The 20,951-nt window shown below is 32.8% G+C and overlaps 1 protein-coding gene across 3 annotated transcripts in view; it reads left to right on the top strand.

Moving 5' to 3' along the window:
* NIPBL (NIPBL cohesin loading factor) overlaps nucleotides 1-20,951 on the top strand; it is a 197,428-nt gene that overhangs the window by 68,826 nt on the left and 107,651 nt on the right. For all 3 annotated transcript variants that reach the window (XM_058564215.1, XM_058564214.1, XM_058564216.1), the window contains exons 2-6: nucleotides 11,365-11,507; nucleotides 13,479-13,644; nucleotides 15,782-15,909; nucleotides 18,655-18,754; nucleotides 19,316-19,467. In XM_058564215.1, coding sequence (XP_058420198.1) covers nucleotides 11,444-11,507; nucleotides 13,479-13,644; nucleotides 15,782-15,909; nucleotides 18,655-18,754; nucleotides 19,316-19,467 — 610 coding nt within the window. In that variant the 5' untranslated portion in view covers nucleotides 11,365-11,443. The remainder of the gene's footprint in view (nucleotides 1-11,364; nucleotides 11,508-13,478; nucleotides 13,645-15,781; nucleotides 15,910-18,654; nucleotides 18,755-19,315; nucleotides 19,468-20,951) is intronic.

The raw sequence follows: 20,951 nt of genomic DNA, 5'->3' as shown, positions 1-20,951 counted from the left end.
TTAATTTATATATATATATCCTATAAAATGGCTTAGTGGAGGAGTCTGGGGGAAAGCATAAAAAGGTTATTGTAGATAATGTGAATTAGAAATCACTTTTTTCTGTTTATTACTTCTTTTTCTGTAAAATGAACTATTTAAAATAATTTTGAAATTTAGCTCCTTAGTAGGGAGCTGTTTGTTATTGGTTTAAATTGACTTTTAAAAAGTTTATCTTCCCTGAAAAGTTATCCCAATAGCTTTTTTCACATCCATTAAGGTTATATTTGGTTCTCTTGAATTCTTTTGTGGGTTTTTTAGACCAGTTACAGAAATAGAGCCTGGAGAGAAACATGGTATCTTAGTCCCTTTGGGCTGCTATAACAGAATACCATAGACTGGATGGTTTATAGACAACAGAAATTTAGTTCTCACAGTTCTAGAGGCTCAGAAGTCCAAGATCAAGGTGCAGGCAGATTTGGTGTCTTGTGAGAACCCACTTCCTGGTTCATAGTCTTCTTGCTATGTCCTCACATGACAGAAGGGGCAACGGAGCTCTCTGGAGAGTCTTTTATGAGGGCATTAATCTCATTCATGAGGGCTCCACTCTCATGACCTAATCACCTCCCAAAGGACTCACCTTCAAAAATCATCACATTGGGGCCGGCCCCATGGATTAGCGGTTGGGTGCTCGCACTCTGCTGCTGGCGACCCGGGTTCGGATCCCAGGCGCTCACCAACGCACCGCTTCTCTGGCCATGCTGAGGCCGCGTCCCACATACAGCAACTAGAAGGATGTTGCAACCATGACATATGACTATCTACTGGGGCTTTGGGGAAATAAATAAATAAATAAAATTAAAAACAAAAATCATCACATTGGGAATTAGGTTTCAACATACAAATTTTGGGGGGACACAAACATTCAGTCTATAGCACATGGTTTAGCAGTAATAGGTCTGAAGAAAAGAAGGCTTTAATTATGCTGACCTCCGTATGAGACGTGATATTTTGCACCCAACAAAAGAGTTCTCTTAATTAAAAAAAAGAAAAAAAAAACTTATTGATAACTTTACATACATGCAAGGTAAATGGAAGAGTATAATGAATGCCCAATATCCATCACCCAGCTTCAACAATAATCAACATGCTGTCATTTTAGTTTCATCTATTTCTCCACCCATTCTCCAACCACTGCTCTATTATTATCATTATTACTTTTACAGTTTTTTGGAGTTTGGTAATATATACATTGAAAAACAGAAATCCTAACTTTACAGTTTTGACAGATAGGTGCATACATGTAACCAATATCCCTTCATGATGTAGAACATTTTCATCACACTTGAAAGTTCCCACATGCCCCTTTGCACTCAGACCCCACCACCACCCACCCACCACCATCACCATAGAAGAACAAATTGATAAATTGGACTTTATCAAAATTTGAAAAGATATTAAGAGAATGAAAAGACAAGCAAAAGACTGAGAAAATATTTGCAAAATACATATCTAATGAAGAACTTTTATCTAAAGCATATAAATCATACTCTCAAAAGTCGGTAGTAAGATTGCCAACTTCTGCTCTCTAGACCTGTACTTGCTGCACATTAAAGCAGAGATGTTGAGTAGGCCGTTGGATATATGAGTATAGTGTACAGGGGACAAGTCAAAGTAGGAGATACAAATTTGGGAGTCATCATCATACAGGTGCTATTTTAAAATCATTAGATTGAATGAAATCAACAACAGAGTGAGGACAGGAAGATGAGAGAGAATGAAAATAGGATTTAAAAGTGGCCAGTGTAGTAGAAAAAACCAGGAGAATATGTTGTTCTGGAAAACAGAATTGTTCAAAGAGGAAAGAGTGATCAACTGTGTTGAATGCTAGGTCAAATCAGATGAGATCTGAGGCTGTCCATTGTATTTAGCAATGTAGATGCCATTACTAACCATGACAAGACACCTGGTGGAATGATGAGAATAAAAACACGTATAGTGTGGTTTTAAGAGAAAATAGGAGAAGAATTAGAGATGAATATAGACAACTGAAGGAATTTTGCTGTGAAAGGGAGCAGAAAAATTAAGCAGTTGTTGGAGGGAGATCTAGGGATAAAGATAAGGGTTTTGTTTTTGTTTTGTTCTTGTGGGAGTAGAAAGTAGTCACCAGCATATAGATGTTTATATGCTGATTGAAATGATTCAGTAAGAAGGAAAATTGATGTGGGAGAAAGAAGAGAGTTGCTGGAATGATGTCTTTGAATAGATTAGGGCAGAAAAGGGATCAGTAATGAAGATTATGCATAAGAGAATGATTTTTTTGCATATCTTTTATGTGTACCCTTTTTCAGTTGCTCTTTTAGGTACTTTAAATAATGATCTTAACCCGTTGAATGGAAGAATTTCCTAAAGTATCTGATACGTATTCCATTTGTTCTTCTACTGAGTTGTCTTGAAGAATTCGTTGTTCCTAGGAACTATGTCACATAATGAGGATCAAAAGTCAAAGTAGCTAGAGTTTCTTAAAAAGATTCTTAGAGGAGCCAAATTCTGAATAACTAACAGAACTGAGATGGCTGATAAGACTGTTACATACATTTATAATTTAATATTAATGTAGAAGTCTTGGTATATCCAGGCTTTTCTTATATTTTATATGAATCCAAAAAGAGGTTCTGTGTGTGTGTCTAAACAAAAAAATTACAAACTTCAAGATCTAGTGCTTTCTAATGGTGTTGAATAATCAATTCAGTGGAATCTGGCCAGCCTTTGATGGACTAGTAAAAGTGTATTTTAAGTTTTTACAGTAGTTGAAAGTGTGCCCTCTTGTGGACTGTTCAGTAATTTTACATAAAAGCATTTTCTCTTATATTTCAGATTAAATTGTGTATCATTGAGTGTGTTATGGTCAAAAGTTGAGACCTACATCTAAATGTTACAGTTCTTTAAGACCTAACCTTCATTTATAAAGAAATAACGTTGCCATTGTTTGATTTTGCATTTCTAATACTATTGTATAGGAAATAGTCTCGTGGTATAAGATATAGTCTCAACCTTTATTGGGGGCTTGAGATAGACTGTTTCTTTGGCAGTGGGAAAGAAGGTGAGAAATAAAATTTTTGGTGTGCGGAGGTACACTAGGAACCTAAATAACTCATAACAGCGCTTCAAAATTTCCTCATGACCTCTCTGTAAAAAAAATTTTTTTAAATAATCAAATTCCAGGGCTCAGGATTATTTTTTCCTGATGCAGCTTGTATTTTTGCATATTTTATTATGATTAAACATTGTGTAACTACTCTGCAGGCCTCTGCAAATCAATTTAATTGTTGGGGACCCTTTAAAGTGATACAAACTTTTGTTAATGTTGGTTCATATAAAAACCCATGTGAAATAAATTGATAAGAACAAGGAAGAAAACTGATTTTAGAAATATATAAAGTTTTACTGACTGTTTTACTTCTCAATGAACATACACACAATCTATAAACTGCTTTTGAGACACCCTAAATCTCAACCGAATTTACTTATTGATGACTTTTCTTTCTCTTCATAATAGTACTCAATAATGAAACTATATCCTTCTATTACATATCATATATATATTCTGATATAGCTACATGATTGGAACACATACACATATAACACACATTATTGGTATCCAGCATGGTGGCTACAGGGAGCTCAGGGTTCCAAAAGCAAAGCATGTGTCCAAAGAGAGCTTTAGAGTTTTGTTTTATTTTGCATTTTTCGTATTTAATGGAAATAATTTGGAACTATAGGAAAGCAGAATAAAGAAGTGAGATTTTTCACAGTGTAGCTGATTGAAAACTGTTTGGTTTTGAGCTAGGATTTGATGAAGGTCTTTTAGAAGTGTCTTAAACAGAATGTGAAAAAAAAATTGTTCTTAGTAGGCAGTGAAGAGGGATCTGAAGGTAGCTTGACTAAAGTCAAAGGATCCTGCTGGAGAGGTGCCACACTCTAGGGAGTCACTGTTTTACCTATTTAAAACAGCAAATAGTAAAACATAGATTTAATTATTTACTTCCTTATCTAGCTATTTAGGATTTATATTCCACCTATTTCCCCAAAGTATTTGAGGCAGCTTATACTGTTAAATGTAATATAAACTGAGACAATAAAAAATGTAGTTTTAAGCCCTCCATCCTTCCCCACCGAAAGAAAAAAAATTAACATTGGCAAGGAAGAAAAATGTTAATTAGCTAAATATTACGCATATATAAAATTTGATTTATTCAAAATAATACTGTAATCACACAAGATGACAACATGGTGTAAAGAATACTTAAGTAGAAATCCAAACATTTGTATTCTAGTCTTGACTAGGTGAATTACTAGCTGTGAGACCTTGAACAAACATTTAGCTTCTCTGAGGAACAATTGCCTTTACTTTTTATTGGTTTATCTTTCTGTCATCGCAATGTAGATGTTTCCCAGTTTTATGTCCTTCAGATATGCATGAGAACGTAAGATTTGGTTAGAAAGACTTGAGTTCAGATCCCAGATATGCTGTGTGGTATCTGTGAAGCCACAAACCAAGCATTTAGGCTCTACGCTTTCATTTTTGCATCTGTGAAATAGAGATAATCTTCACAATCCCCTGACTTGAGTATGATTAAGGAAGGTATGTATTAATGTCTGGCATATAAGAAGTGCTAAAAATAATTTCCCCTACAATGTTACCTTGTCTCTTGCCTATCTCATCTGTTATTATAATAACTGCTGTCAGTCCTCTGTGGATCACTTCCATATCTATAGCTGTAGTTCTGACCACTTTTGTCAGTTCCAGAATTTCCAACTTCCTGCCTTAAACGTCTCCAACTAGATATGGGCATTTTAATCTGAATGAGTCCAAAATCAGACCATCATCACATGTCAATACTGTGATATTCTTCCAACAACTTTCTGCCTCCATTCTCTCTCTCTACCACCCCTTCTTCCTTATCACTTTTACATTAGTTTTACTGAAAGCTTAAGTTCAGTAATATCAAGGATATGAAAAAGAAAGTTCAACATTTCATAACAAACTCCTTTGCAGACTCCAGTTCACCTTTCTGGCCTTATGCTCAGGCCAAAGTGTTTATGAATGCATCCTGCATATTCTATTAGTGTTTAGCACCTACCACAGTGAGTGCTTTCATACAGTAGATTCTTAACATAGGTTTTGTACATAATTATTTAAATATCCCAGAGAAACCTATGTACGTATAGCAGCAACTATTAGAAGACTCATTTAATGTTTTTCATTTTTATATCATTGTTTTTCTGAATCATAAAGTACTATCCTAATAGTTTAAAAAATGCCAAAGAGGGGCCAGCTCCGTGGCCTGGTGGTTAAGTTTGGCGTGCTCCGCTTCAGCAGCCCAGGTTCGCGGGTTCGGATCCTGGGCGCAGACCTACACCACTCGTCAGCCATGCTGTGGTGGCAACCCACATACAAAATAGAGGAAGAGTGGCACAGATGTTAGCTCAAGGTGAATCTTTCTCAAGCAAAAAGAGAAGATTGGCAGCAGGTGTTAGTTCAGGGCCAATCTTCCTCAGGAAAAAAAAAAAAAAGCCCAAGCAATACAGATATAAATACTACAATAATGGGAAATCCCCAGAATCCCAGAATACGTCTCCCTAACCATTGTTAATGGTTTAAAAATATATCCTTAAAGAACCTTTATTCATGCCTAGACTATCGTTTGTATAAAAATGTATTTTAAATGAAAATGGGCTTGAAATGTACACATTGATATTATTTTCAGTTAGCAATATATCTTGTATATCTTTTCATGAATTTTAAGAATCTTTGTCATTGTTTCTTAAATAAGTGTGATGCAGATTGTGAAGGGATTAAAATATGGAGTAGTGACAGTAAAATTGGTTCAGGTTTTAATTCAATGATTCTTTCCCTTTCTCCCCCTGGAAGATGAACCCCCTTTTAGAACATTCCCATGGCCAAAGTCAAATTTCGAAGGGTAGAGACTGTTTCCATCTTGTTAACCACTGCACTTTGCTTGCCTAGCATAGTGTCTGACACAGTAACACAAAATAAATATTATTGTATGCATCATCATGAAGGGCTAAATACTATAGAAATGTAGTGTGTTCTTTTGGGTATCATTTATAACTCAAGAAGTACCTGTATGGGGTTGGATGAACTATTGATCTAACCTCATATGACATTTTAAAACTATTTTAATTATCAGGTAAAAGGAAAATACTTTAGTTATGTCAAAAAAAAAAAAGATGAAGCAGATTTTTCTGGAGAACAATACAAAAATAGAATTTAAAGGAATTTCAGTTATTAAATTAAGGCAGACTGAACAGTTGCTATGGGAAAAGTTACCAAATTGATATCTTACATTTACATCATCATTGATATATTCAGAAATAGAGGAAATAAAGAGTTTGTGCTTGACAAGATTTATTTATTAAAATGTTATTATGCCAGTTTTGAGAAGAGAAGTTATTATAAACTTAATATAAAAAGTACCAGAGTGTTTACTTATTTGTTATAATCTTTTATCCAAGACTGATTTTGTTCAAATCTCTGCTGCTCTGTAGTCCAGATGAAGAGTAAAATAAAAGAGTACTTGAGGTACCATAGAAATGTGAACTGAGTTCTAGTTGTGGTTATACAGTAAGGAGTCTGATTCCATAAAGTCATGGTCACCTTACTTTTTAGTTACATGGTATAGTTTACTGAATAACATTCATTTAAATTTGATGTTTTAGTAAAGCTGTAACATAATATTAGAAAAAGAATGAAAAGTTTCTGCATATATGAAAGATTTCTGAGATAATGTATGTGACAAAAGCAAGATGCAGAAAAGTATATAATAGCAGCTCACATTTATTGAACCCTTCCTATATGCCCAGTACAGTACTGTGTTACATGTATTAACTCATTTCATCCTTCCAACAAAATTAGAAGTAGTAATATTACTTGCTGTGTGTTTCAGAGATGAGGAAACTGAGGTACAGAGAGATTCAGTTACTTTTCCAAGGTTACATAGTAAGTAAAGGAGCTTGGATTCAAATCCAGGCAGTCTGTTCTCTTTCTTCCTTGACTGTATAATGTGACTGTTTCCTTTCCTCGCATCTGTGTTGATTGTACAACATGATTTTTAATTGGTGCCTAGTAATCTTTCATGGATGTAACATCATTTATTGTACCAATAATGTTAAATGAATAATATTGTTACACGTTTTAGATGTTATGTTAAAATGTCCATGTGCCAGACAGCCTGAGTTTGACTCCTGCTGTATGGCCTTAGGCAAGATACTTAACCTCTCTGTATCAGTTTCCTCATTAAATAAAACTGAAATGTTAGTACCTCTGTGTCATATAAGGATTAAATGAGAGTACATTTAAAGTGTTTATAACCAGTTTTTACTACTTAGTAGGTGCTAAATAAATGTTAGTTATCGTTTCTACCAGTTTTTCCTACTAAAGAAGTGAAATTGTTGAGACAAGATTATACACAGTTTTTGGCTGTACAGTGAGTACCAAGTGGCCGTCCAAGAAAGTTATCTACCATCAGGTTATGAGAGTGCCATTTATTCCAAATCCATCCCAATTTGAATATTATTATTATAACTTCTACCAATACTGTTGTGTTTGCATTTCTTTTGTTTGCATGAGGAAATCATAAATTTTGAAGTAAAATTAAATGAACAAAGCACTAGTGTCTTTAAAAATCTTCGCAAGTGCTTAGAAGTTCCCTTTAGACTCATTATAATGGTCTGAAATGAGAATTTACTATAATAACTTCCACTAGTTAAGCATTATTTTAATTAAACTGCAAACCATTCTAAAATTAGTTTATAAGTAATTTCTCACCCAATTTTTTTGTGTTTGATTTAATTTTTAGTATTACAACAGTTGGATTTTTTTTTTCTGCTTTTTATTGCCAGTATTTATTTCAGCTACCTTATCATTTAAGTAATTATAGGTGGGCATGCCTGGGACCATTATATATATTTGTAATACTGTGGTGAAATATATACTGGAATTTCAAATAATAATTTCTATTAGATATTTCATAAGTAGGGATTATTTGTATTGAAAAGAGCCCCCATTCCCTAATTCACCTATATTTCTCCTCTGTTCCCCTAAATGTGTTTTTTCCAGTTAGCAGTAACACTGTTGACTTTCTCGATCACTGACTATTGTGCCAAGTAGTATGTCAAGTGATTTACCTACATCATTTTGTTTCATTCTCATCACCACTTAGGAGGTAGGCTACTTTCTTCACTCTTCCATTTCTTTAAATCAACAACTTTCAAACTGCTTTGCCTTGGTGACCCACAATTAGAAAGACATTTTACCTGGACTCACAAAGCCATGTGCAATGTACCCTTATATTTCTATTGCCTCCATCCCTCTCAATGTTGATCTCAACCCACTAAATTTATTTTATAATCCACTAATCAGCTGCCATTCACAGATTTTAAGTAAAGCACTGCCTTAAGTAACAGTTCTAAAGTACTCATTATAATCTTCTTTCCCATTTGGTTACTATTTCATTCTGGACACATTGTTCCCCAGAGATAAGGACTTGCAGCTTCAGTTTCAGCAGTTTCATGAAAGACAGTGTACTTTCACAGAGCCAGGTAGACCAAACATTGTCCACTCCAGAGCCAGAAGTGCCAGGGAAGGGGTGTGTATATTCACTTTTAGAATTCTAGCAATGCTGTTTCTTGATGGACTCTGGTCACCTTCCAGCATAAGCCAGCAACATTTCCATAGATTACTCATATTCATCAAAATATATGACTTTAGCTAAAATTATAAGTCCATTTCTACCAAATTCTTCTCTTCTTCAAAATCTTGGATTCCAATGAAATCAGCTTAGTTCAGCAGTAAGGAGTAAATATATTTGTCAGAAGTCATCTACTCAATCCATACTTACAGCACTTTAAACTAAACCAAACAAGCATTGTTGCTCCCCTTCCTTCCCTGCTTATTCCCAGTTTTAAGTTGACATCAGAGTATATTCAGATGCCTTGTTACATCACTAAGAAAAGCACAATCTTGTCGTTAGGTTTGTTAATCTTCTAATTCATATGTGGTAACTAATTATGTACATCATTTTTAGACTAAAAAACTCCAGCCTAGGGTTGGGTCTCCTTTACTTGTTATTCACCTGGGATTTAGGAAAATAGAATAAAGTCTGGTAGCCCACAATAGAAGCCTCTAGCGTATTGTTCTTTATGGGTTCCTATCCTCTGAATTAAAAAATTAAACATGGTCACTTGTTACTTAATCTGCTACTAAGTATGGCAATTTACTTGTACAACAGTGAATCGTATATGAATAACAAGGTGTTTCTGTGCTGTTCTGTACATAATTTGTATGCAACTATTTTTTTCCATCAATTACTAAGCATAAATTGGAACTTTCTTATCAGCCCTAAACTTAGAAAAAATGCGTTGTATTTTGGTGACCTCTATCAGGTTTTAAATTCTTTTTTTGTGTGTGTGCTTGACATGACTGCTAAATATGCAGTGTTTCTTTAGTGATTGTTGAAGAATCAAATTAATAACTTCACAGAGTAAAGTCCACAGTGTAGCAAAAGGATAAATATGGGACAGCAAATAGAATTGTATCTTTCCTGTTCTATTTTCTGTGCCGTTTCCTTTCAGTGGGCTTCTACTAGCAGATTATAAGTCAGTCATTCATCAAAGGAAAGCAGTATTTTTTCCTTGACCGGCAACTAGAAAAGAATGTACATATAAAGATTATTAAACTGTAAAGGAAAAAGAAAAAACAACACGTGATTACCAAAAAGACAGGATAGTTGTTGCCTCTGGAAGGAACTAGAGTGCTAGCCTTCTCGATGTTGATTCTATGGATGCTTACTTTATAACTCTGTTAAACCATACATATTTTATGAACTTTTGTCAATATATCATATATTTATAATAAAAGTGTTTGAGGAAAAAGAAAATTCTTAATTTTAACTACCTGTATACTTCTATCTTTAAAAAAAACTTATTTGCAAAGTTACATTAAGATGTATAAGGGGAGTTATTAGTGCTATACCATTTCACTGTTTTGAAGTTTACAACCTCAAAAAAAGAAACATTTAAAGTGTTTAAACTGAAAATTACAATTCAATTTTCTATTTTAGCACTATGTCTTAGATAGTTGATGTGGAGTAGACTTCTATTTGCTCATTAGTTTTATAAAGTTATTTAATAAAAGGCATATCTTTGATTAAGGTGCACATTATTAAAATGTTGTGTTATATACTTCAAAAAAAGTTCTTACACAAGTACTGTTAAAGGAAAGATACATGTTCCAAAAGCAACTTGTTGAAATTAAGATGAGAAAAATTTGGGGACATTGAACAGAAAAATGGAAAAGGTGTTCAGGAATTTTACAGAATGTGTATACACACACACATACGCGCGCACACACACACACAGAATTACATCATAATAAGAACTGAATATTTAAGTCATTGTACGGGAACATTAAAATGTTAACAACACATGCCTTTCTCTGTCCTTTATGTGGCTGTGTATTGATTATGTGACTGATTAATATTAAGCAAGCAGTGATAGTTGGGAAGACAAGGTAAGTACATGAACATTAAGTAATTATACAAGAATGAAACAAGACAAGTTTCAAAAAATATCACAAAGGAATATATAATTATTTACAAAATAATGTTAGGCCATAAATATTATAAGTTTAGGGTAGATTAAGGTAGGATGGCTTTTGGCTGAATTTGTGTGAGGTTTCATGAAGTAGTGGGAACTTGCCCTAGATCTTGAAGAATTATAGGATTTGGATTAAAGTACAGATGGGCTGCCTAGGTAGGGAGATACATAAGGAAATAAATAGAAATGAGAAAACACAAGGTGGATTCCAGAGAATCTGATCAGCTTGGTTGGAGAAGATGGTTTATGTAAGAGAATCTTGAGAGACATAGCTAGAAAGGTAAGGTGAAGCTAGATTTTAATGTGTTTATAATATGGAAAAGAATTATAGTGCTTGTCAAAATTGAGTATCCCTGTCTAGTAATACAGCCTACTGGTTACACAAACTCTTGAGCCAGATTGCTTGGGTTCTAATCTTTGCTCCGCAAGTTACTTTAAACTCCCTGTAAATTAATTTCCTCATCAGTAAAATGCAGAAAATAATAGTACCTACTTTACTTGGTTGTTGTGAGGTCTAAATGAGTTAATGTATGCAAAGCACTTTGCAGTGCCTAACATACATTAAGTAGTATATGAATGGTGGCTATTATTGTTATATACATTGAACAAGCAAGAAAAGCAGAAAATTTTATTTTTTATAAGCATTTCCCTAATAGTAATATATTTAACATATTTTTACAAATAATTTTCTGTTTTTTCTTGCAGTGTTTGGGAAATGGAAAGTAATGACAGCTGGCACCTGAACTAAGTACTTTTATAGGCAACACCATTCCAGAACTTCAGGATGAATGGGGATATGCCCCATGTCCCCATCACTACTCTTGCGGGGATTGCTAGTCTCACAGACCGTAAGTTTGGTTAATTTATCTAATTTATGTTTTAGTCTGTGTTAACAATAATCTTTAGAGAAACTGTAACAAAAATTGTAGTGTTATAAATAACAGGAAATTTTTGAGATTTTAGACTTTGAATGGCAAACCTTATTATTTCCTTTGATTTATTGGCATACATGTGAATGTAAGAAAATTAGTGTAGTCAGCTAATAATAGGTAAGACTTTAATTTCTGTTTCATCCTAAGGACCCATTAAGAAATGGTAACGTGTTTGTTTAAAGATCTTACATATTAAAGGGATAAATGCAAAAGTAAGGACCAAAGAAAATGAGACAAAGCGTTAAGAAAAATCAAAACTGATGAAGCATCGGTTTGCGTATAGGAACTAATCAAGACTTTATAAAAGGCATTTATAGAAATGGTAACTGAAACTGCCCTTCAAAGAAGAAAATTTGATAGCCTGACTTAATCTAATCATAGTGGTATTTATTTTGGACATCATGTTCAGTAATCTCTTGGAGTTTGTCATAGATGTCAAGCAGCCTATTTTACTCTTACTTAGGTTTAAAGAACATTGTCATTCTTCTGAGATTTACTTAGTGTAACACAATTTTTTAGGTACTCATTGTTTTGGTAGGCAATTTGAATTCTTAGTCTCTGGGTAACGGTGCAATAAGTTACCCAGAATGTTAGTCCCTATGTCATCCTACCTGAATAAATAAAGGGGAAAAAGAGATATGAGGAGAGGTAGAAGGTGAGGAGACATACTCTTCTTTGTATAGCATTATGCAAGATTTAGGGCTTTTAATAAAGGAGCTGTGAGAAAATAACTTGAAGAAATGTTTTTAATTTGTTGTGTCCCCCAAATACTGTTTTTGTGTTGTTGTTAATTTCCAGCTGGTTTTAGTGGGTGTAAAATAGATAACAACCTACAGCTTCAAAGGTAGGAAACTAACATGACTAGTTTATGAAGTCTGAGATAACAAGCAAGTACCTGGTAGGAGAAAACTTTTGAAACTGTCTTTAGTTTTTATCACTTTGTTGTTGGTAAGGCATAAACTCATAATGTATAGGAGTGCAAAATCAGATATACTATCAGGAATTTCTTTTTGTTTTGTCCTCCCCTTTATCTCAGCTATACCTCATATTTTAAGTTTGTCTTTTAATAAACCCTATTTATTAAGTAATAATTTGTTTCCTGTTTTTTTATTAATAAAAATTTATTACCCACTGGGGCTGAGCAGCATGATACTTATACTGTATAGGTGATTAGAAATTAAGCCAAAAATAAAGACTTAGACAAATGAACAAATTTCCATTATGTGAAGAGACATTAAATAGCTGAATTTAAACCACTGTAAAACATTTATGTCCGTTTGTTTCCTGTTAGAATAGAATGAAGGGAGCAGAGAACTATTTAGAAATTGATGAAATTTATAGCTTATAGCAAAATTCTTTAGATATTCTTCTTCCTCCAGAATCCTCTTCTGTGAATGTTCTCTTGCTAAAATGAGCTATTAATTTTTATATATACTTAAGCTTTTAAAAAACATATTACTTGTCTATCTGGCAAAGAGTTTTAGGTATTGTTACTTTATTTATGTGAGAGTACTAGTGATTCTGATAAATCTTATAAGCAAAAATAAATGAGATTAGTTAATGTATTCTCAATTCTTGGAAGTTTTTAACCTTACCTTTTTGGCTACTCATTTATTAAATTAATAAAAATTTAAGATACGAAAAATCAGCACGAATATAAAGGAGCCGAGTTTTATTCTTAGAGAGTAGTATAATTTATTATGGTCCGAGTGATGTTTTGGGGGTTTTGTAGAGTTGATCAAAGTTTGTTGAGGGAGAGGAGGAATACCTTTTAATAATTTGTCACATTGATATTTGTAACTTATTTTTAATCCTGAAAATATGTAAGCATTAAAGAGACTTCTTACAGTCACTCGATTTCTAATAGTGTGATTTTATTCCAAATAGTCCTGAACCAGCTGCCTCTACCATCCCCTTTACCTGCTACAACTACAAAGAGCCTTCTCTTTAATGCACGAATAGCAGAAGAGGTGAACTGCCTTTTGGCCTGTAGGGATGATAATTTGGTTTCACAGCTTGTCCATAGCCTCAACCAGGTATCAACAGATCACATGTAAGTACAATCTAAAATAAAGTGAAAAGTTTTGATCTTACTAAGAGAATCAGTATTCCTGGTTTTAGTTTTTATTTCAAAAAAACTTAGATACATAGTTTATTTTTAATATATATCAATATCCAAGTAAGAATATAGCCTTACTATGATGAGATACTAATGAAATTTAAATAGGCCCTAGCTATTCTGAGACAATAGTTCTGACCCATGTAGTTCTATGAAGATCTTTTCAACTCTTTTGGAATAATCTTGGAATCAAGATGGATCTGTTTAGAGGTCTCAAATTGTTTATGAAGCTATCTCCTTTTTTCCTGGTGTTGCTAGAATGGTTAGAATTCCTGGGCACTAGGGACTGTGGCTAGCTTTATTTGGAGTATGTTCACATGCTTTTCATGAGAAGTATAACAAGAACTCAAGGACTAACTCCACGGAAGACTACTACAGAATTTGGGACTAATTTTTCCCAGGATTTATTATACAATCTGAACATACAAGTGTGTATTTTCACACAGTGGGCTTTTAAAAATAATATAAACTTAAATTATATAGCTTATTTACAAAATTTTTGCATGAGTATACTTTTAAAATTTTACTTTTTAGTATAAAAGCAGTACATACTTATAATATTTTAACAACATAAAAATGTGTGAACAGTTAAATCTTTTACCCTTATCCCTTCACATCCCACTACACAGTGGTACTCATGTATCTTTTTTTTTTTTTTTAATTTAAAAATTCATTATTTAGGGAAATGAGGATAAAGCACATTATCATGGAGAGGTCTCTGCCATTAGATGCAGTACATACTTTGGGGCCATTTTTAAAGCTGATGACTCTAAGGTGAAATATTTACTGAATGAATTTTGTGATGGAGAAACTGAAAAATGATTGGTTAAAATCAGAAGGAAGTATAATACTAATATTTTGTCACTCCAGAAATTCAATGATGTCTAAATATTATATCACTTCTTATACCTGTACATGCTTAATCAACAGTTTTCACCAAATAGTTAAAGAGATAAAGAAAATAGCACATACACAGTTATGATTTATTTTATGGAGAGCTGCTTTAAGATTGCCCCCAGAAATTTATTGAATCTTGTCATTGGACACCATCTTTATAAATCTTTCTTATTAGATTAAATGAGTGGAACAGTGACTTGTAGAATGTAAAATTAGAAACACTGCCTATATTTAGCTTTTTTTGTCCCCAAGGAAGATTAGCCCTGAGCTAACATCCGTTGCCAGTCCTCCTCTTTTTGCTGAGGAAGACTGGCCCTGGGCTAACATCTGTGCCTATCTTCCTCTACTTTATACGGGACACCGCCACAGCATGGCTTGATAAGTGGTGCATAGGTCTGCGCCCCAGGTTCCGAACCTGCAAACCCCAGGCCACTGAAGCGGAGCCTGCAGACTTAACCACTACGCCACTGGGCCGGCCCCTGCCTATATTTAATTTTACCATTTATTTTCCATAGTTGTGAATTTACTTTACTACTTACTTTCAAGTGTATTGAAAATTGTGACTATCCTTAATCATTTGCTTGGTTTTTTTTTCCCCCTGATGAGTTTATTTGAGAAAAGAATGTAAGATGGAAAAATTACATAACCTCTGGGTCTTGTCTTAACCAGTGTGGCTACTCTGTTTCATTCAGAGGACATTCTCAAAAAGGCAGATTCACTTATATTCAGATGTAAGGGAGAAAATATATTCCAAGCCCAAATATCAACTTCTGTGCATAATTATCACCTCTGTACCCTTCCATTATTTTGAAGAGTTTAGAGTAGACTCTATTTTCTACTTTGAAAGTAATGTGAACATTCTGAAATAGAGTTCCATAAAATAGTGTTTTGGACTTGTTTTTTCTGTTCAAAATAAAATGGAAAAAAAGTTGTCCTTAGAAGAACTCCCCTCTGTCATTTTTGATAATTCTATTTGTTCTAGGAATAGCGTCTTCAAAATCCATGAAATTGTTAGACATACTTGTGTGATTTATTTTTATACCATAAGTCTTCTTGATTTACTGTCTCAGCGTTTTCTGAATTTCACTAGTGAATTGTTATCTAACTAATGTAGAATAGAGAATTCTTAATCAATCACTGTTTTAATTTTTGATATTTGTTTTTTCAATGTCAGAGAGTTGAAAGATAACCTTGGCAGTGATGATCCAGAAGGCGACATACCAGTCTTGTTGCAGGCTGTCCTGTCAAGGAGTCCTAACGTTTTCAGGGAGAAAAGTATGCAGAACAGATATGTACAAAGTGGTGAGGTTCTTCATAATTGAATTTCATAGTATATTTTTTCATATACCTTGAATCAAGCCAAAAACAAGAAGGAAATTAAATGGATGTTAATATTCTTACAGTTTAATATGTAACTAAATTTCTTGGGAATTGGACAGAGCTTAAAGTGTCTTTTGTTAGATATTTCAGAATGTATTCATTTACTCAAAGAGCTTTAGAAATTTTTTTTGTTTAGAAAATCATAGAATTGATATGAAAGAAGTCTTTTGATAAATAATAATAATATTTGCAGAGCTTTTCAACTTGCAGTACATGTATGAATAATTATACCAGGTATTAGTTTTAGTACTGATGGTGATGACATTCATGGTTATGTAGTAATTGGTTTACCAGTTCTGTTGCCTTAGCAACAGAAAAATAGGTTTATAATAAGTATTAAGGGAAAAAATCTATTTATAAGTATCTAAAAATCATAAAAATATGATATCTAAGACAGATATAATTTTTATGTAGTGAAGGAGAACCTTTGAATTAGGAGCATTGTTCTGGTCTGAAGCTCACTGAATCTGGCAAGCCCGAGTACTTACTTGGCTCTCAAGATTAAAATAGTCGGAAGGCAATAGTTTAGACAACGCAAGAAGGTCCAACTCTGTTAATGATTAATTGCATTCAAGAATATTGCCAAATTTATTGGCAGTACCTCTGTGAAGCTCCCTATTCTATTTCCTAGTTTTGTTCTTTAATAGCATTACTTTGTTGATGTTGTATATTTGTGTGTGAATTGTGTTTAAAGCAGTCGCATAGTTACTGTCCATTCCCCAAAGTGAATCCGTGGAAATACCTATGCCCAACTCACCTTTCAGCAAACTGAAGGCAGGTATGCAGGACAAAATAGTATCTTCACCAGAACTAATAAGCTGGATTGCAGTAGTAGGAGACAGAGAGGAATAATGAAAGGAAAGCTAGAATTATGCATGCTCTGGAAGAGTGTTGGAATGAAAGAAAATATGGAGAGATCATTGTCTGGAAGAAAGACTAATAGGATAGGAGCGTTAAGTATAGAATAATGTGAGTAAATATAAGATTGAATAAAGGAAGTCTTCCGAGGCTATTTATACTATATTTTGTAGCTTCTATTTTTAAATATTTAATTTGGTAGTAAATCACTCTAGTAAAAAACTTTTGGAGTACATATTCACGTGTCAGTCACATATTTTGTGTTTTATACTACATATACTTATTTTTTAGTCCAAAACGTTTGATTTCTCCATATCCTACTTTTTAAAAATATAAACTAACATTTAAAAATTAATTGATTAATTGCATGTTGTGATTTTTTTTTTCTAAGCATTTTGCTGGTGATACTTGGCTTTAAAATTTAAAAAGAGTGATTCTTCATTGCTAAATGTAAATGTGAGTCACACATGGAGAAAATTTAATAATATGCAAATCACTTTTATTCATAGTTCTTTGGGACTTGGAGGTAATCAGAAAGGACTATTAGAATTTGATTTGCCCCTTTTATTTATAAAGCCATTGCTTTCAACCTAGTAATTCTAGCTTGTCTCAGTAGTGACTGTTAATTCAGGCGAAAAAATTTTTTTTCTTATAAACTACTGCCCTCCCTCTCAAAAAAGAATCCAGCAACAATAATTATAGTAGTTAAATTATTAAGCTATGGAACATATGATTTATTGAATTTAAATTGGAAGAGAAAGCTCAGAAGTTGAAATTTAGACTACATACAAAAGAAAACACACTATTAGTGGTAGACTTTGAGGTGATTTTGAGCCCTCATCTTATTCAACCCCTGTCTTAGAGCTAGAATCTCTTCTGTAGTATTCCTGACAATTGAACGTATAGCTTCTGTTTGAATGTTTCTGGTGAAAGGCACTTTTCATATCAACAGCAGAAAATGAAATTTGGGAATTTAATGTGATGCTTGAAGCTCCCCAGAAGATTAGCTATACATATCATAAGAAAGTTCAGGGTTAATCATAGATTTTATCTTTGATTTAAAAATGTCTAAAAAACTGAATTTTTTTGCATCTCCTGAATAACAAAATGCTATTTGTATAACAATTGAAGGAACAATGTCTAGCTTGAAAAGAAATGTGAGAATCTGAAAGCTATCCTCACATTTTCATTCATTAATCAAATGTTCATTTAATCCTTACTGTATGGCAAAGAATTATTGTGGAAGAAAGAATAAGAAAATTACATTTTGCATCAAAAGACTTTTAGATGGAAATTGCAGCAGCTCAAACTTTGGCCCCTAAATAAAATACTCTTTAAAACCTAGGTCTGAATCATAATAAAACAAATAGCACTGTAAAATTAAGCTCCTAAGGACAGGAGATGTATGTAATAAAGTATTCCATGTAATAAAAAAACTACACAAAGGAAGTGTGTAGTATTTGGTCAGAGGTTAGATAAAGTGACTTCTAAAAGTTCTTTTCAATTCTAAGGCTAAATGATAGGACATTAAGTATAAAAGTAAAATTTAAAAAAAATTTTTTTTAAAAATTAACTCTTTATCTCTGGTCTTGGATTAGTTATATGGTAAAAGAATGTTTTGGTAAAATTGGTTGTACTTGAAATTTACAGTTTCTATATTTTGCTCTTCAAAATGAACATATTGGTCAAAAAAAGAAAAGAACAGAAAGAATTTTTGAATGTTTGTGAAAGAACAATTGATTTAAATCATTTAAAGGACACTTTTCCATTAAAAGAAAATAACATTTACCATTTTTGTGTGTTGTATAGGAATGATGATGTCTCAATATAAACTTTCTCAGAATTCCATGCACAGTAGTCCTGCATCTTCCAATTATCAACAAACCACTATCTCACATAGCCCCTCCAGGTAATATATATATCATTTTATTAAGTATTGTTTTCTGTGGTGAATATGCTTGTGAACATACAGTGTATACATACATTAGGTAATGGTGAATTATATGTAGTTAAAAAGTTGAAGTGTTTAGCCTTAAATAGTAACCCACATGAACATTTGCCTTCAAATGCTACATGTGGAAATGCTGTAATATAATTGAAGTAACTACTATCTTAGTAACTTAATTTCATACAAACAAAAGAATGTGTTAAAATAACCTATGTGTTTGAGATAAATAAGAAAATTTATAGAGTAGAATTTAAGGAGTATGGCTTTATATACCTTTAACAGGTGGATACTTTTATGTAAATAAAATAAATGAATTACCTCAGTTTTTACAAACTGTTTAGTGTAACTCCGAAATTGTGAATTGTGAGTGATTTTTGTACGTTAAATGGCTATTTTTCAAAATGTCTCTGTTTGCATAGATTTTATTTCGTACATATTAGAGTTTGGAGAATTTTATGACAGTGCAATTTCAAGGAATAGTGTATTTGTTTTATTTCCTGACATTGTTTATTTGGGTTTTAGCCGGTTTGTGCCACCACAGACAAGCTCTGGGAACAGATTTATGCCACAACAAAATAGCCCAGTGCCTAGTCCATATGCCCCACAAAGCCCTGCAGGATACATGCCATATTCCCATCCTTCAAGTTATACAACACATCCACAGATGCAGCAAGGTAAGAAAGTTGTTTATTCACAGAGAATGCCTGTAATTCTAAGAAAATTCACTTTTTTCTTTTTATAATTTTTAAAACACCAACTAAAATACTACACTGTATACTTATTTGTCAGTAAATATTTCTTTAAGATATGGCTGAAATCATTAAAAACGTTACATGTGTCGTCTGGAAATTGATCATTTGGGAGGTAAAAGGATAGTGCCATTTGAGTCTTTGGATTAGGTTATTATACAACTGAGTATATATAGTTATGAAATTAGAAACTGCTTGTTTAATTGGGCTTTCTTCTTACAGTAGCACTAAGGCAAAGAAGAATTACATTTTAATTGGTAAAGTATATTTAGTGTGAAAAATTTACTATAAAATAGGTACAGTACTAGTAGAGGAAAATGAATAATCTTAGATGCAAAAATTTCTGAGATTACTAGTTCTCGATTGAAGTCAAATGTTGATAATATGATGTCTTTTTAAGATTATATTGCCTTGGGATGTATGTCACGGCTACTAAATTATTTATTTTTTACTATAAATTTATTTGTATTTTTTTGAGAAATTTTAAAACAAAAAGTGCAAAAGGTAATATAACAAACATATTTTTGTCCCCCATAATTAACAGCAAATTTTTAACGTTTGCAGTTGGTCGTTAATTCCTATGTGTATTCTTATTTTTTATTATGCCTAGACTCAAAACTTGCTTCATTTATAAACTTTTTAACTTATAAACTTTTAGCTTAGTCATCTATCCAAACAGCCAACTTCTGGTTTCCCAAAGCTAAATGATGAAATACTAGATTGAGACTATTTCCTACACTAAATCAAAGAAAAACTAGGAGGCAAATCATACATTTGGAAGGGACTCCTCCAAAATTATGGAATTTAGTTTGAGTGCTGAACATAAGTCTATATATATATGTAGGCTCTTGATACTTGTCAAGTGTTAGTATACTCTGACACACGAAGATATGAGGAACATTTTAAATGTAATTAATAAGAGGAAAAATGTTAAAAGGACACGTTTGTGTCTTATGGAAATGTCCACATATACGTAAATATGTGTAGGACAGAACATAAAGTTTTGCTGTAAATATTATTATTGTTTTTTAACAAGATAAACCCAGCTTTTTCAAAAAAATAAGTTGAAATCACAAAAAAGAGAAATACAGTTTGAGGTTCTGTTCAGTAATGAGTTATTTCTTGGAAGTACTCAAGATACTTGAGGAACTGAAAATGTTACTCAGATTAGCCCCACCCAGATATTAAAGTTATTATAAATAAGAAAATTTAATGTGGTAAGGAACAAATGGATAGGTAAATGGGACAGAAAAGAATCCAGAAATAAGGCAAATATATATCAGAATTTAGAGTATGTGAAAGGTGATATTTAAAACATTTTTTTCAACTTTATATTATAAAGTTTTTAACCATACAGAAAAGCTGAAAGATGGGCACAGTGAACCCCTTCACCAACAGACGTCATGACT

The sequence above is a fragment of the Diceros bicornis genome, chromosome 20 (assembly GCF_020826845.1).
Source record: "Diceros bicornis minor isolate mBicDic1 chromosome 20, mDicBic1.mat.cur, whole genome shotgun sequence".
NCBI lineage: Eukaryota > Metazoa > Chordata > Mammalia > Perissodactyla > Rhinocerotidae > Diceros > Diceros bicornis.
The sequence above is the reverse complement of the archived record's forward strand: the minus strand, read 5'-3'. Positions and strand labels throughout refer to the sequence as shown.